The following is a 15,409-nucleotide window of genomic DNA, read 5'->3' on the forward strand; positions in this document are numbered from 1 at the left end:
TCGTAAAGATTTGTGCAAAGATGGAATTTTATAGAAGTCCCATGAAAATATGATCACAAAATTTGGCTCCTTCAATTTTACTCTGGTTATATAAAATAAGCAGTAAGAAATCTGAAATCTTTTGAAGTCTGGTTGATTGGATTGAAATGGGAAGAAATAGCTGATTGAAGTGTGGTTTACATTTTGTATATCTCCATGCAATAAGGTAGCATGAAATTTTCTTAATAAAAAACTGCTTACAAGCAATGTTTCTAAAATATTGTCACACTGGCAGTACTGAAACAAAGCCTTCAGCTGCCATGAATGGGCTGGCTCTCTACTTACCCATTACACTTTAATGTGTTCAATTAAAAAGAATCAGTTTACAATTTGTTTATAGCTTGTATTAGTTTTATTTCAATTGAAGGAAATAATAGATGATTAGGAAATAGTAACAGTTTTGATGATGTGTGTGGTTTAATAGTAGTAGTAGTTTTTCTTTTATTCCTCTGGTTCTTGTTGCAAAGGTTACTCCTACTTACTCAGTTAATCCTCAGCCCAGCTGCATCTTCTCCAGTTTTTCCCACTGACAGATGAGCTGTTTTCAAAGTTGTTTTTATTCAAAGAGACTAAACTGTATTTTATTCTGCTCTGAAAGTCTTTTAAAACAGAAAATATTTCTTAGGGGTAGCCTTAAACCTAGACCAAGGAGAAAATTGGTACTTTAAATACACACATTTTTACCATAATTGACAAGTGAACTTCATTTGTGCTGGTCTATGAAGTCCCTTCTTTGTCCCTTTAATTATGGTGTCGTGGAAGGTAACTAACCTTTATATCAAGTTGCAAACATAAGTAATTAATAATTGCATCTAATGTGTCAAATAGTTATTGTGAGTGTCCAGGAAAAATATGAATTCATTCTTAGAACTAGCCTAATGCCAGACTATCTCCTTTAATAGTGTACTTGTATCAGCAAGGTAATCTGCAGCATTTATTTGGATTTTTTTCCTAATGTGTTAGAAAGCGTTACTTAGAAAAATAATTAATGAATTCAGGAATCAGAAGCCTTTGAAAATGGTTAGTAATTCAGATTTCATTTACCATCTTTATGAGCTGAGCTCTCTTCTTGTGAGATATGAGCTGTTATTTTGTAGAAATCACATTTATGTTTTCTTTGCTTCTAAAAACTTCTGGTTTTAAAAATTGATAGAATTACTTGGATATTCTGAAGTATATGTAGTCTCTGTTTTGGTTTTAGAACCTTGAAATCAGTTGAAGATAATGTCTTCAGTCACCTTAAAATCCAAGGGTAATGCTGGAATTGCTAGTTTTTCATTGAAAGAGGTAATTGCCCAAGGGCTTTTTGGATCTCAAAGTGAATACATTTCTTGGAAGAGCAAGCCCAGATTTTTCAGTCTGTGGATTTGAAGGGGATGGATTTGAAAAATGGAAAGAGAAAACCCATAAATTTTATATGTAATTCCACATGCTATCCTTTTCATGTAGCAGTTTAAGTGCAACCATTAACAGTAAATTACTCAAAAGTAACAACTAGTACTACCACCATGACTAACACTTATCATTTCTTTTAAATAATGTCTCCAGTATCTTTTTGCTAACAGTTCTCTTTGTCGGTATTTACATTAAATACTCAATTGGTGTGACCCTCTCATATTCAGTCAGTGTGTCAGCCTTCTGTTGATAGGATTTTACCAGATGATGAGTATGTCCATAAATCTTATGCTAGTTTATAGTATGGAATGAATTCATAATTTTCCCCAAAGAGATAATGTGTTACAGTTCAAAGGAAGGGATGGGAGTGGAGGTTGTTGTTTTTGGGTTTTTTTTTTTCACAGCAGTAGCTAAAGGTGCTCTTATCTCTTTTTCTTACTGTGAAATAATCCAGTGATCCCACAGTGGTCTGACCATGAACCAGCCTATTTGGAAAAAGGCCAACTTGGAGTAAAATGAAAAAATAAGAAGGAATTTAGACAAGGAAGAGAGAAATATCTTCATGGTTACCTTATTTGTCTTCTGGAATTTTTGTACTCTGAGAAAGTTGTTTTTTCATGACACTAGTCTGTTCATTGGCAAGCATCAGATTGTCACTGACACTGTTTGGATAGTTGTAAAAAATGATGCAGCCAAATAATTAATTCTGGTTCATTCCTGTGTACTGTTTAGTACCAGTGAATAACTCATAATTCTTGCTAGAAGATGGAGTGTGTAATTAGAAAATTGCTTTCTCACTTTATCTGTCAGATTTGAGTTAGCCTTTCCAAAACAAAAAGGGAGGGTTTGCTTCTTGAAAGAATTTTAAATCTATAGGAGTGTACTTGTTCTACTTTCTTGAAGCCTGATAATTCTTTAAATTAATATATTCATCCATTCTGAGTGGTTCAATCATTAGTTTTCTAATTTGACTTTTTCTGACATATTTGGATAATTTAATCTATGTATATGCACCTATTTGTAGCTGCAAATTCATGTGGTCTTGCAGCTGTAACCTCTACATAAGGATAGTTGTTGCAGTATGCATCCACAGATGCACCTAAATAAGGGTTAATGCTTAAAAAGACCCATGATTTCACGGCAGGACATCAGGGAATGGCTTGGTAACTTTTATATGGTTATGATAGCAAATCTAGAGTTACTATTAAGTAAGGAAATAAATTCTTTTCTTGCCATTAGTAAAATGCAGAAAATATAAATAATTTTCTTGATCTGTACTCTATATTCCTGCTGCTCATAGTTACACCTGCCCTTGTGTAAAGATGTAAAGTCTATCTAAAAGCAGTGTATTATCCTTGAGACATACATGGTCTTGAACATACAGATTCTATTAAAATGTACACATTTAAAACTCTAGCACTGTAAAGCAATAGAAGAGACAACAAAGTGTGTGTGACCTTTTTTTTTTCACCTCCAGTTTATTGATGGTCGGCTATCAAAATTGAATTCAGGAAGAGGATTCTCTGATGTTTTCGAAGAAGAAATCACAGCAGGAGGCTTTTGTGGAGGTACGGAATTAATTTGGGAGTACTTATTGACACTTCTTTGGGAACTGTTTGACATGATGTCCTCATGATGTTTTGTAAGTTTTAGACGTCATTGATCTTTTTACTGTTGTATTGTTTCCCGTCATTCTTGGAAAGGTTTTAGCCTTTAAAAAATCACTGCTGGGATACACACTATTATGTATCTAGTTACACCAGTGTATTAAATATGTGATATTAGATATGTGTGTAATATTACATATGTGTGTTTAAGACTGTAAAGTAATACTTATACTTCAGTATAGGATGAGATATCACTATAGTGTTTACATTTTTAACTGTGTATTTGTAGATATTATGCATTCTATGTAAATTGTATTTTCAAAATAATTTTGACATTTGTGCTGCTTCTAGATAATTATGTTTTCCATAAACACTTCATTTTCTTTTCACATCTACTTATTCCTGCAGTGTAGAAATCATGGTGATGTCCTGAATATTAAGAGAAATCTGCTTTCTCCAACAAATGTGTTACTCTAAACAAGGTTGAAGTTTTTTTTTACTTTTATATATGTCTGAGAAGGGACATGGAAATTTATCTTCTTTATAACAAAAATACTATTCCTTGTGTTGTTTGCCTCAGTTGTATTCACTGACAATTGTTACAACACTTTTCCCATCAGCTAGCCCATGTGGAAGAGTGCATCCTGAATCTGGTGCTGATTTTTACAGGATTATGGAGTGGTTTCCTGGTAAACATTCGGAACAGGTGTATTGTTATTTTAGGTATTTAGGTGTATTGTTAATTTAGGTGTGTTTAAAACCCAGCACCACACAGCTGCTCACTCTACTGCAGCCAAAACCAGCCCAGGTGTTAGAGATGGTATCAAAAGATGGGATCAATATATACATGACTGTACAAATGCTATTTCATGGTCAGTCTTGAAAGTTGTACAAGCTTCCTCAGTAGATGGAGGTAATGTGGTTTGACGAGCTCCGCTGAGGTGCAGATGGCAGCTTTGGATGGGCTTCCTTTGCAAGACTGTCCTTGAATGGGACACATTGAGGAGAGGATTTGGCCCCAACAGAGAACTATCAAGAGCTGCATGGCCATCTGCACGTCAAAAAAAAAAACCCTTTGTTATACTCAAAGTGCATAATTTCTTTTGTTCAAGATTTTCACTGCCTTCTTCTACCTTCTGTGTCTTGTGCTAGGATCTAGCACATAATTTGGTGTTTTGTTTCTTGATCAAGTTGTGCTTAGTTTAACAGAGATTTACTTCTTCCCTGCCATTTTAGGGTAAGTTACACTGCTCTGTAAGCAGATTTGAGACTTTGAGCATCCATTATTCAGATAGGTGATGTCAGTATTCAGAGCTCGTTTGCTGACTGCAGTTAGGGGTCAGGAGGCTGCAATAAAACTGCAGTAGAAGTTAGATAAAGCTTGTTTCTTGGCTGTGCTCTGGCAGGCTGTGAACTGTGTCTCACCTGGCTGTGCTCAGGAGGGACTGCTCAGCTCTGCTGGTGGTGCTGGGCTGCCTTGCACTGCCTGTGTGCTGTTCAAGTCAGACAAGCTGATAGTGCCAGGCTGTGGACAAATTGCTTAGGGCACATACTCAGTATTTACATAACTGCTGTCTCATTATTGTTATGAAGTGCAGGGCTAACAATATGTGTGCAATTGAAGGTGACATTTTGTGACGCTAATGGGGTAGAACTATGATCTCTTTGCAGACTTGACTCCCCTCAGCTTCAGCAGGAAGCCCAAGGTTTGAAAAAAACAGGTGAAACCCAGATTTCAGAAAAGTCACAGAAAGTTACTGTTAGCTCCAAGCTGTTTAAAGGACAGGTGAACACATTTTAATGTAGACCATATAATTTAAAAACTACCAAATCAAATTCAAATAGAAAGTGTTTCTTTAAGTAATCTTTCTAAATTTCCATTCGTGCACATATGCAAGTTTAACTAAACCAGAAAAGAAAACTGAAGAATAAAACTTAAATTCCTTTTTTTGATTATTTTCTTAAAAAAAAGTAAAAGCTTATTTGTGTATCTACATCTGAAAATAAATTTGTGAGACATCTTCATTATAGTTTGCACTTTATAATTGAAATTTTATTTTCTATTGCATTTTTCCTATAGAAGAATTAGTTCTCAAGTGCTTTTCAATGCAAGAATATAGTCATGGATTGGTTTAGCATTCAAATTTCTTGTAGAATATGTTAATTAATTTTTAATTACATTAATTTTACTTAAAGCAAGCTTTTTTAAAATTGGTCTAATATCACTGGTGCTAATAGAAGGAAAATAGAAAAAATAAAAACTTTTGAAACTCCCTTGTAATGATAATTTTTTTTAAGGAATCAGATTTTTTTTGCTAGGGTTTCAGGAGGTTCAGCTCTTGCTGAAGGCATGCAATGGTATCAGGAGTGTTGGTAGATGAGTATTTATCTGTTTTCTGATTGCCATCCCTGAAGTGTCACTACATAACTAGATGAACATTAAACTTGGTAATTTGCTGTGATGCCATTTATTGTTTCTATTAATTGTTTAAGTCAGGCTGTGGCAGAGAAAGCTTAGCTTTGGAAGGAGTCACTGTTAAGGACACTTCAAGACACGTGATACATGAACATTGTTGACAAGAATTGAAGCAATGAAATACCACGTTAAAGAAAGCATTTATGGTTCATGCAATATCCTTAACACCCCAGCAGTGGTTAGATTTCACCTTATACATGTAATTCATGTTCTTCCTTCCCTGACAGTTCTAGGGAACCTCATCAAAGAAGTGAAAAATGAGATGTTTCTGCTTTAGGTTGCGCTTTGCTGTTCTTAATGGAATCAAAATGATCATGAGGTTCTCTCCTCTCTAAGCAAGCACTGCTTTCACTTGTGCCATCATTCCTGAGAGTCTGGCTGTCACAAAATTGCTTGTGAAAATTGAGTGGAATGGGTTAAAGTATATGGTACAAGCCTAAGGAGTTCATGCTTCTTCACCTCATGCTGAAAACTGGAAATACCTTTTCCAATGATGCAGTTAGTTCTCAGAAATGTTTTAGGAGTGTGTTTTGGCTTTCATTAGCCATTGGAATAATTCTAGCCACGCCTTAGCGGGTTATTGTAACACTTGAGTTTTGTGAGCTGTTAAAAGTCTGTAAGGTTACATCAGTATGGTCCTTTCAACGTGGTTAAAGTCTGAAACTGGAGGGTTCTTCTCAAAGCGAATGTCGTGCGTGGGGTCAGTAGCAGCTCATAGTACTGGAGTATTCGAGTGACTGATGTATTCTAAAACTTTCTCAGGGATCATGGAACTGATCTTGGTTGTTCAGCTGAAGCACCTTTGGGTAGTATTGACTTCTTCTTCAGGTAGAATTTAACATGCTCCTTTGTGGCCAGTTTAGTCCTCAATGGTCCTACAGAAGTCAGTAACTCTCACTTGCCTTTAGAGGTTTTTCTTTCTTAAGGTAGATACAGTTAATAATTTAAAAGGATTTTTTCTGCACAGGAATATACAATTGTGACATAACCCATAGACTTTTCTCATGTTGTTTTTCCTTGGTATGGTACCTTCTGGAGTCTGTCATTGTTATGTTTGAAAGTTTGCCTAGAGGGATCATTATGTTTGAATGCAGTTAATACATTATTCTTTCCTTTGAGTTAGTGTTTTTCTTTTTATACTTTCTAAAAGCATGTTACCTTATCATTGTTTTAATTTATCTTTTACCTTAAATGGAGTAAAAAACTTTGTGTGGTGAAAACATAAGCTTTTACAAAGGAAACAGAAAACAAGCAATAAGAGATTCCTGGGTTTATTTCTTAGTGTACACATACTCTTATCTTTACATTCCTTGTCTAGCTGGAAAGAATTAATTGAATAAGTAATTCTCTAATTACATTTTTTATTCCTATAATGAAGAGGGTTGCAGCATTTAAAATGTTGAATGTACGTTTGATTGTGTTAATTTGTTATTTCTCTTTCAGGAAATTCAAGATCTTATCAGCAATGGATGCATACAGTGAAGGTAAAACTTGATTAAGTAATTATACTGGCCATCTTGTCCTTTAGGTCTCCATCTTTTTCCTCACTTCTGTGTAATGGTAAAAGTTTGTTCATTTGTGAGAAAGAAGTACATTCTGTAAGAAATACCAAGTCTATAGTACTGGTAAAAAATTTGAGTATTTTATTGAAGTATTTAAAAAAATTCCCATACACAAAACAAAATGCATAAGGTTTTTGTCTATATAGTCAAAGATTTCATTGCTTTCTGCGTCATGCTGCATTCCATGACTCTGAATTAGGTGTGACAATTTGATATGAAGCTTATGCCTTCGAGTAAATAGCAATTTTGTTAATATGGATTTGTGCAATTTGACTAGCAGAAGACCCTTGGTATAACCTTTATATTCTGCAGCATTAATAAAATATATTATTTTAGATTAAGAGAATTCTTGTTTGATTAAATGAGATAGTTCTTCCTGTCAGGTCAAATTTTTTTTAGTTGCATAATAAATATGATAGGAACACATGAAAAATAGCCTAACTTCTGCATTGATTTTGAAATGGTAACAGTGAATGAAGACTGAAAATCCATCATTCTGTTGGAGTGCCTTGATAAATGTGTCAGCTGTGGAATGACGTACTGTAACCCTTGTGTAGCTGCAGACAGCAGGCTGGGGAGGAAACACAGCTGTGCTTCCTCCTACCCATTTCAAAGGAAGGTTGTAACTTCTTCACAGAACACTGTTTATTTTTCCTTGCTGTTGTCTTAAGGTTTGCTTTGTGTTAAAATGTTACTAAAATACATTTTTTGTGTATTTCAGAAAGGCAGTGCACTGATCAACACAGCAATGACCAAAGCAACACCGGCTGTGAAAACAGCATATAAATTTGTAAGATCATCTATTTCAAATAATACATAAAAATACTGCTATTTCTGGCAACCTCTCATTCTCCCTGAATGCTGAAATACCTAAGCATTTTATAAATAAATTGCAAAAAAGTACTTCAGCCTGTAGAAAGTGTTGAGCTTCGTCTGTTTTCTCATATAGCACTAGGATTTAGAGTTGATTCAGAGCCTTCTAGATAGCTTGGACATAAAAATAGACTTTATCAAAGCATCAGTGAGCTGGTTTTCTTTCAGTTCTCATACACGCTAGAAGCTTATTTGAATATCATTTAAGTATTTGATACACAGCTGTAATTTCACTTTGGCAGTAAGTGCTGCACTTTTGAGATGTAGTAAAGCATCAGTAATGTGTGCAGCAAATCATCTGCTCCTTTTTAAAAATGATGGTGGAATACTCATGTTTAACTGGGTTTAATGCTTATGCTTCTCGTCTTAAAAGATCTTGTTTTTCAAAGACTGCCTACCCCATGACACATGTGAGATTATACTGTATTATGCAGTATGGTAAAACAGCAATAAAAAAAGAACTGAGAAGTGTTTTAAAAGTTGCTTTCATAATACATAGGAAATGATTTTTGGCTTCCTTTTTGGTTTTCCAAATGTTTCTCTAGCTGGATGCATTATAAATAGGCCTGAATAAATCAGTAAATCAGTGTGTACTAGAGTATTTTAAGTAAAGTTTTCAAACAGAATTTTTAATTTTATATCACTTGAAAAACACAGAAGTTGTGGAAAGAAACAGGTAAATAAATTAAATATACTTCATATTTATGGACTCATTTATAATTTAAGAAATGGTTCATCTGCAAATTATTCTTCTTCATTTGCACTATCTTAGACTGTGTCTCAGCCTTCAATTTTGATAATTATGCCCTTGATAGTAAAGGTTCTTCAAAGTGAACTTCTGTATATGCCAGGAAACTACAGTAAACTTCTGAGGATCTTTTTGTATATGGTATCCATATTTCTACCCCATTTAATTTCTTACATTATTGTCCTTTATGGAGCCTTCTACCAGAGGACTGAAATATGCATTTCCTAATTACCACATAACTGATTGGGAGCTTTGAGTAATGTCATTGGTACCATCCCTCAGAGTTAGAACAAAGCACTCCAAAATTCATCCAAATGCTGTGAGCAGGATCTGGGAAGTTTAAAGTGGCTTTCAGGTTAGCATCTGGTACATGGCACCCCATTGTGCTCTTACTGAGCTTATGGATGTATGATTTAAGGATCAAAAAGACTCTATGACCGCTCGATTCCAGAAATTTTTTTTTCTGAATTTCCATGTACTAAAAACCACAGAAAAACTTGTGGCTTTTATATATTTATGCCCCTGAATGTGTTTTAAATTTCTCATTTTCAATACAACCGTGAAAACTTTTCTTGTTTTTTCCATATTTGAGTAGGAAAGACAACTTTTTATCTGTTAGGGTTTTTGGGTGTTATACCCCCATTTTTAATTTGCTTCCTTCTCTCCTCTTCTCTCTCTCTCATTTTCTTAGCCTAACAACATGGTATTCCATATTGATAATTCCTTTCTGTATGGAAGAAGATTCTTGGCTGTTTTCTATGCAACAATGATTCTTGTCTGCCTGTTTTAATGCATACAGAATTCTCCCCTAAATAGCAGCACTGTGCTGTTCAGCAACACTGGGCAAAATCTCCATCTGCATATGAAATCACTTCATTTCTCTTAAGGTTGATGTTGCCCTGCAAGTTGCCAGACTGGAACACTGTAGCAGTCATCTTAAAAATCTTAACATTTTTCAACATGCTTTATTGCTAAAATACCCTTTCAAATTGAAAGGAGCATTTCAAATAAAGGAATTATGTATATGACCATTCTTAGTCTGTTCCTAGTAATAATGGAGAATTTTTGAGTATGTATGTTTTGACAGCACTGGCATAGATGTACTGAAAAAAAAATCCTCAAATGTGTGGGGGAAGCGTGAATATAAAAAAATACAGTGGCAGTGTGTGTTTGAAATTTGTGATAAAGATTATTGCCCTTTTCTATATCACCAGGTGTTTAAAAAAAGGCAGAATAAGTATGGCATCATAAGGCATGTTCTGTGACTACAGCCAGTGTCTTGCAGGGCAATTTAAGTCCTTTTATTTCTCCAGGCAAAAAACCAGGCAAGGCAAGGAATAAAAGAAGTGAAGAGTAAGTTAAAACACAAGGTATGTAGTACACTTTATTTAGTTTTTTACACTGCTTCTTGAATCAGTTTGAAGCTTATACTTTACAAATCACATGAGATTTGTGTTTTTAATGACTTTTGAAATATGCTTAGCCCTTTGTTCAACAATACATTTTTCATAACGAGCCCTCTGGCAACTATCTGTCATTCTATGCATCCACTGAATAATCTCTTTATTGTTTGCATATTTTATCGTAGAACAACAAAGGTCTTCAAAGATACATTAAGAGGATGTATGTTTTCATAAAGTTGATTGCTTTGATATCACAATCAAAGCCTTTGCTTCAAGCTGAGAATTTGAGAAGGGAGAGTCTTGCTCTGTAATTCAGGAGGTGCAGTTGTCCAGTTTTAGTTCCATAAGATACATGAACAATAGCAGTGTTTAAAGATGAATGAATAGTTTCATTTTGCAAAAGCAACTTCATAAACTATCGGAGTAGATGGTTTAGGCATTTTGCAGCTGCTTTTCCCATTTGAAATTTTGCTCGCATGTACGATTTTTCTGTACAGAGAAAGGATCATTTTTTGGATACCTATTATGCTATTTTAAGAAAAATTTCAAAATCATTTAAACAATTCAACTTCTAAATGACTATGTTGGTAATCCAGCATTTTGAAAAGTTAAATTTTATTTTCTTACTACAGATGGTATTTTCATGACAGTAATAGATTGTGGCAAGATAATTTTAAATGCATTCTGCATGCATAATATGGAAGATATGTTTGCAGATAATGATTATAAATAAAGGAATTTAAATCTGTTTTGTTGCATAGGAGAGTGAGGAAGAGTATGGAACGTGTAGTGCTGGTGCAGTACAGACTGTTCCCGTCTACACATCGCATTATGACAAAAGAACAAGCTCAGAAAAACGAAGACTGGCACAGGTAAGACACCTGAAACTTTTGTTTGCATTCACATACATGTAGGGAAAAATTTTTGCTGCTTACAGTAGTGTGTCTGTGAATCTGTTTACAAGATGATTTTCCTGTCTGTGTTTGGATAGTGTGATTAAAAGGCTGTGTTTATAGGAATGCTGCTACACTGCTTGTGTGGAGAAAAAAAATGCTATTTGTGTTTCATCCCTGTTGAGAGGGGAAAGAACAGGAGATCTCTAAGTATGGATTTGAGATTTAATTCTTAAATACTATTTTTGAGAAAGGCTTCTCACAAAAATACATTCTGGTTTATTCATAGATATGTATTAAGCTATCTCATTTATTTTAAGGCATATTAATTTTGCATTTCTAATAAATGTCATATGGCCTTTAACCTTGCTCAGATAGTTGTGATTTATTATTTTGTTAATGTCAGCTAGTTCATGCAGTGCAAATGTATTGGCTTTTGTTCTCCAATCCTTTCTAGTCTAGATTTGAAGTAACAGGTGTAGTGTCTCAACTTTGGCAAGTGTTTTAATGTTTTCAGATTCATTTTGACAGTTTTATTTCAAAAATATAAACAAAGTAGTTTTTCTAACACTTTTTTTCCCTGCAAATATTTACCTGCATATGTACATATTTTTAATATTTATAGATATTCACTTTTACATTATATTATTGCATGTTTTTAATATATGTGGATTTTTAATGCCTGTATCTTCCTAATATGAGAATTAAATATATAAATTCAATCCAACTGATCTAGCAACATTTATTTTTTGCTGTAGGTACTGCAATAATAAAAATCTGGATTGTCTATTTAATCAATTTGATTTTGAATTAGTTTTTATCAGTAGTAAATAGACAGTTTCTGAAATACAACATAGAACTGATGCAGATGGTTGCTAAATAATGGTGAAATTGTACATTAGTATTAAGTCATTTTTAGTAGGGTTATAAATAATACAAAGACTTTCTGCCTCACTGATATGGTAGTGCTGCCTATTGTTATGTACAGGAGTCTAGGGATACAAAGGAATATAATTCACCTTGGTACAATTAAAGATTTCTTTTGAAGGCATTCGTTCAGACAGAACAATTGAACTTTTCTGTGTTTTTATGTGATATCCTCTAATCATTGCTGTTTCTATCAGTTGTCCTTTAGCTTTGCAAAGACATCAGGAGTGCAGACGTGTGCCTGGCTTTGTTTCCATGCCTCCTTACACACGTGTGTTAATGGATGTGCATGCAGACGGACACACACGTGTTTGTCTGGGGTGAATTAACAAGGCTGGGAACTGAGAGCCTCACCATTTTGCCCTGCTCCAAACCAAAGGTGTCTTTTCCCCAGCTCCTGTCCCAGATGTCACGTGAACCCAGTGGGAAGGAAGGGGCACATGGGGATTGCCCTCCAAGAACTCCACCTCTCACTCTGCAATTCTCTTTTTCCTCCTCCCCAAAAGCAAACAAACCAAAGGACTTCTGAAAAACAAGTCTGCTATTGCTAGTCTTGTTTTTACTTTTGGTCTTGGTGTTTCAATAAGATAATATAAATTCTTTATTAATAAGTGGTGATTTTAAAGTTTACATCCAAATAAGAATATATATTTGTATTTGCAATGCATGTGTATGAGAGAGACCATATTTGATCTAGTACTGAGTCTGCTGTTTAAAAGAAGTTAAATTCAGTGTGCTGTTGTCTGATTTGTTTTTCTGGTAGTCTTCATCCTGCAAATGAAACTCTTCACCCAGATCTCTAAAGTTATCTTCTGTAATGGCTGTATCGGTATAAGGCTAGTGCTAATGTGGAGTTCAGGCGATTTGATACACATTTAAAGGAAGGACCAGATACTGATTAAGTTGTTATATTGGTGTACTGTAATACCCACCCCAAACATAGGTAAACAATGAACAAGAGAGAGCAATTGCTTTTAATGGTCATCCTGCTTCCAAAATAGAGGCACCTCTGCATTTATTACTATCTCTTCCATACCAAAACATTTAGAAAATTGTAAATACAAAGAATTTGGTGTTGTATTTTATGTTATATCAGAAGTATGCATTGAGCTTTTCCTTCTCCACTTCTTGGAAACAGTTAAATACTGAGAGTTACCTGAGCTGCTGTAAAACATCCTTTGAAAAGTTACGTAAGAGACAAATGTTTGCTTTACTGAGAAAGATAATTTAAAAAATTTGTTCATAACAGGATTTGGGGGTCTGAGAGGATGTTTCCTTTACAATAGGAAGTGAATCTACTTTTACCCCAACAAACAAGAGGTTTTTTTTACCCCAACAAACAAGAGTTTGTATATGGGTCTGCTAATTAGTACGGTTATTTCCTGTTTTGTTGATGAGGCTTTAATAAATGTCAAGGGTACAGCCATGAAGATCTCCCAATTAGGCTTTGCGTTTGTAAAACCCAGCCCCTTTGCTTTTGTGTGAGGATGACAGTTCCAACTGCAGCCTCAGCCTAACAGGGCTCAAGGGAAAGGATACTTCTCTGGTTTTATTGAAAACACAGCCAGTTTGGCCCAGGGAGAATACCAGCACTGGTCACAGTGCAGAGCCATTTTTAACAATGAATATTTACTAAGCTTTATCACTGCTGTCATAGTGCCTTTATTGTATTTTTTCTTTTCCAGATTGGCAATAGGCTTAAGAAAAATCAGCAATAAATTTAAAAAAAAATTATAGCATCTAAAATAGCTGTCAAAACCTAACCAGAAGATAAATAATGAAATGTGTTATTGCAAACTGAAGTGCTCAGCTTGCCCTCCTATAATTTGCATTTTGAAAGTGGTTCCTAAAAGATGGGGCTGAGGGGAGTGCACTGGTTTGTGCGTGCGCACACAATTTATCTGTGCCCAAACGAGCCGGTCCCTCTCTGCAATACTCAGCCGAGCTTGCTCCTGCTCAGGTTCACTGTTCTAGGCTCTTCAGACATGTGTGAGCTTAGCTATATTGCAAGTCAACATTAACAGATGGATTGCCCTAAGCAAGGGAAAACCACAACAACAAAATCTAGTGAAAGTGGAGGATTGAAGCTTTTTATTGTTAAGCCTTATTAAAACCTTGGCATGTGCACTGCTGTTAACTGTTTCATGCCTAGAGCTAATAATGTGTCTCGGGTATGTTTCATCTCTTACGTTAATTAGGAGTGTAGAAGATACAAGAAATCACCTGCTAAAATTTTTGAAATAAAAGTTAACACAAGCATACAATTGCTTAGGTTTTGTTTGCAGTATCTTGCGAGTGATATCACCGAGTTCCTTTAACTGTTGATGAGCAAGGTACAGCAGGGCATGTTTTAGACTATGGAGCATTCAGTTTTTGCATAATGTGTTTTAATTCTGTGCCATTTTATGCTCCCAGGTAATGCAGATTTCTGGGTACACAGGGACCTAAATGCAGTAGGAGGTTTGTAAAATAGTTCCAAGTTAATATATAATTAAAAAGAGAGCATATTTATTATGATCCTGCTTTGAATGCCAGGAAGATCTCTTTGATTTCATGAATATGATATTTGTAATTTTAGTGTTATATTAGGTGTTGAGGTAGCTTATTAAAAATGAACCATGTCAGGATCTCAAATCATAATGTATTTAATGGCAAATAAAGCACTCTGGAAGATTAGCAGAATACCAGATAAGATCTGCCAGTTCCCTTTGCAGTTAGTAAATTAGCAATGCCCCTTGTCTCTCATAAAATGTATGTTCTAGCTATACCTTTAGTCACCTGCTATTTTCCATGTGTAATGGAAATAAGCATGCGGATTTTAAGGGTGGATTTACCAATCACTGTGTCTCAGCACTGCTTTAAATGTTCCTATATTGAAGATACCAAGTGAACGACTCACCATGACTTTGCAGAATCCAAGTGCAGTGTCTAAGAAGGTTTTTAAAACACTTTTAATAAAAAATCAAGTTAGACTAAACTTTTTTCTTGGTGTTCTCAAACAGAAAAGAGTTTTTTTGTATTTTTTCTCTCTTTCTTTCTTTTTTTTTCCTTAAGCATATTGCAAATGGAGCTTTTTCACTTTTATTGAAGTATGTCCTAGTGACTATACAATGTATAATTCAGCTTCCAGTAGGTGTGCTTGGCATCTGTTCAACAAACACAGCAAGTGTCAGGCAGGAAGATGTGTTCAGAATAACCTTACCTTCAGGAGTGCCCCATTTATCAATATCCCTACAATGGCCAGTAAAATAAATGACATAATCATTAGCTACAAAGGACTTCTAGTAACTGATTACCCTCCTAACCTGAAAAAGGTGATGAGAGTAGCTATTCTGAAGAGAGGGCTATTCTGAAGACTTTTTTTCTTTTTCCTGGAAAATAGGAGATTGTGATAATGCAGTGCTGAATATACATATTCTGTATAAGATGACTGAACGTCTTTTAGAAAAAATATCTACAGTCAGCCCCACAATGATTTCAGAAACA

General features: G+C 34.8%; 1 protein-coding gene across 4 annotated transcripts in view; it reads left to right on the forward strand.

Moving 5' to 3' along the window:
• Positions 1 to 15,409, forward strand: part of DENND1B (DENN domain containing 1B) — a 152,442-nt gene that overhangs the window by 119,681 nt on the left and 17,352 nt on the right. For all 4 annotated transcript variants that reach the window (XM_077785491.1, XM_021547477.3, XM_077785492.1 and 1 more), the window contains 5 exons: positions 2,912 to 3,002; positions 6,961 to 7,001; positions 7,801 to 7,869; positions 10,014 to 10,070; positions 10,865 to 10,975. In XM_077785491.1, the coding sequence (XP_077641617.1) occupies positions 2,912 to 3,002; positions 6,961 to 7,001; positions 7,801 to 7,869; positions 10,014 to 10,070; positions 10,865 to 10,975 (369 nt within the window). The remainder of the gene's footprint in view (positions 1 to 2,911; positions 3,003 to 6,960; positions 7,002 to 7,800; positions 7,870 to 10,013; positions 10,071 to 10,864; positions 10,976 to 15,409) is intronic.

Source organism: Lonchura striata, chromosome 9 (assembly GCF_046129695.1).
Source record: "Lonchura striata isolate bLonStr1 chromosome 9, bLonStr1.mat, whole genome shotgun sequence".
Lineage (NCBI taxonomy): Eukaryota > Metazoa > Chordata > Aves > Passeriformes > Estrildidae > Lonchura > Lonchura striata.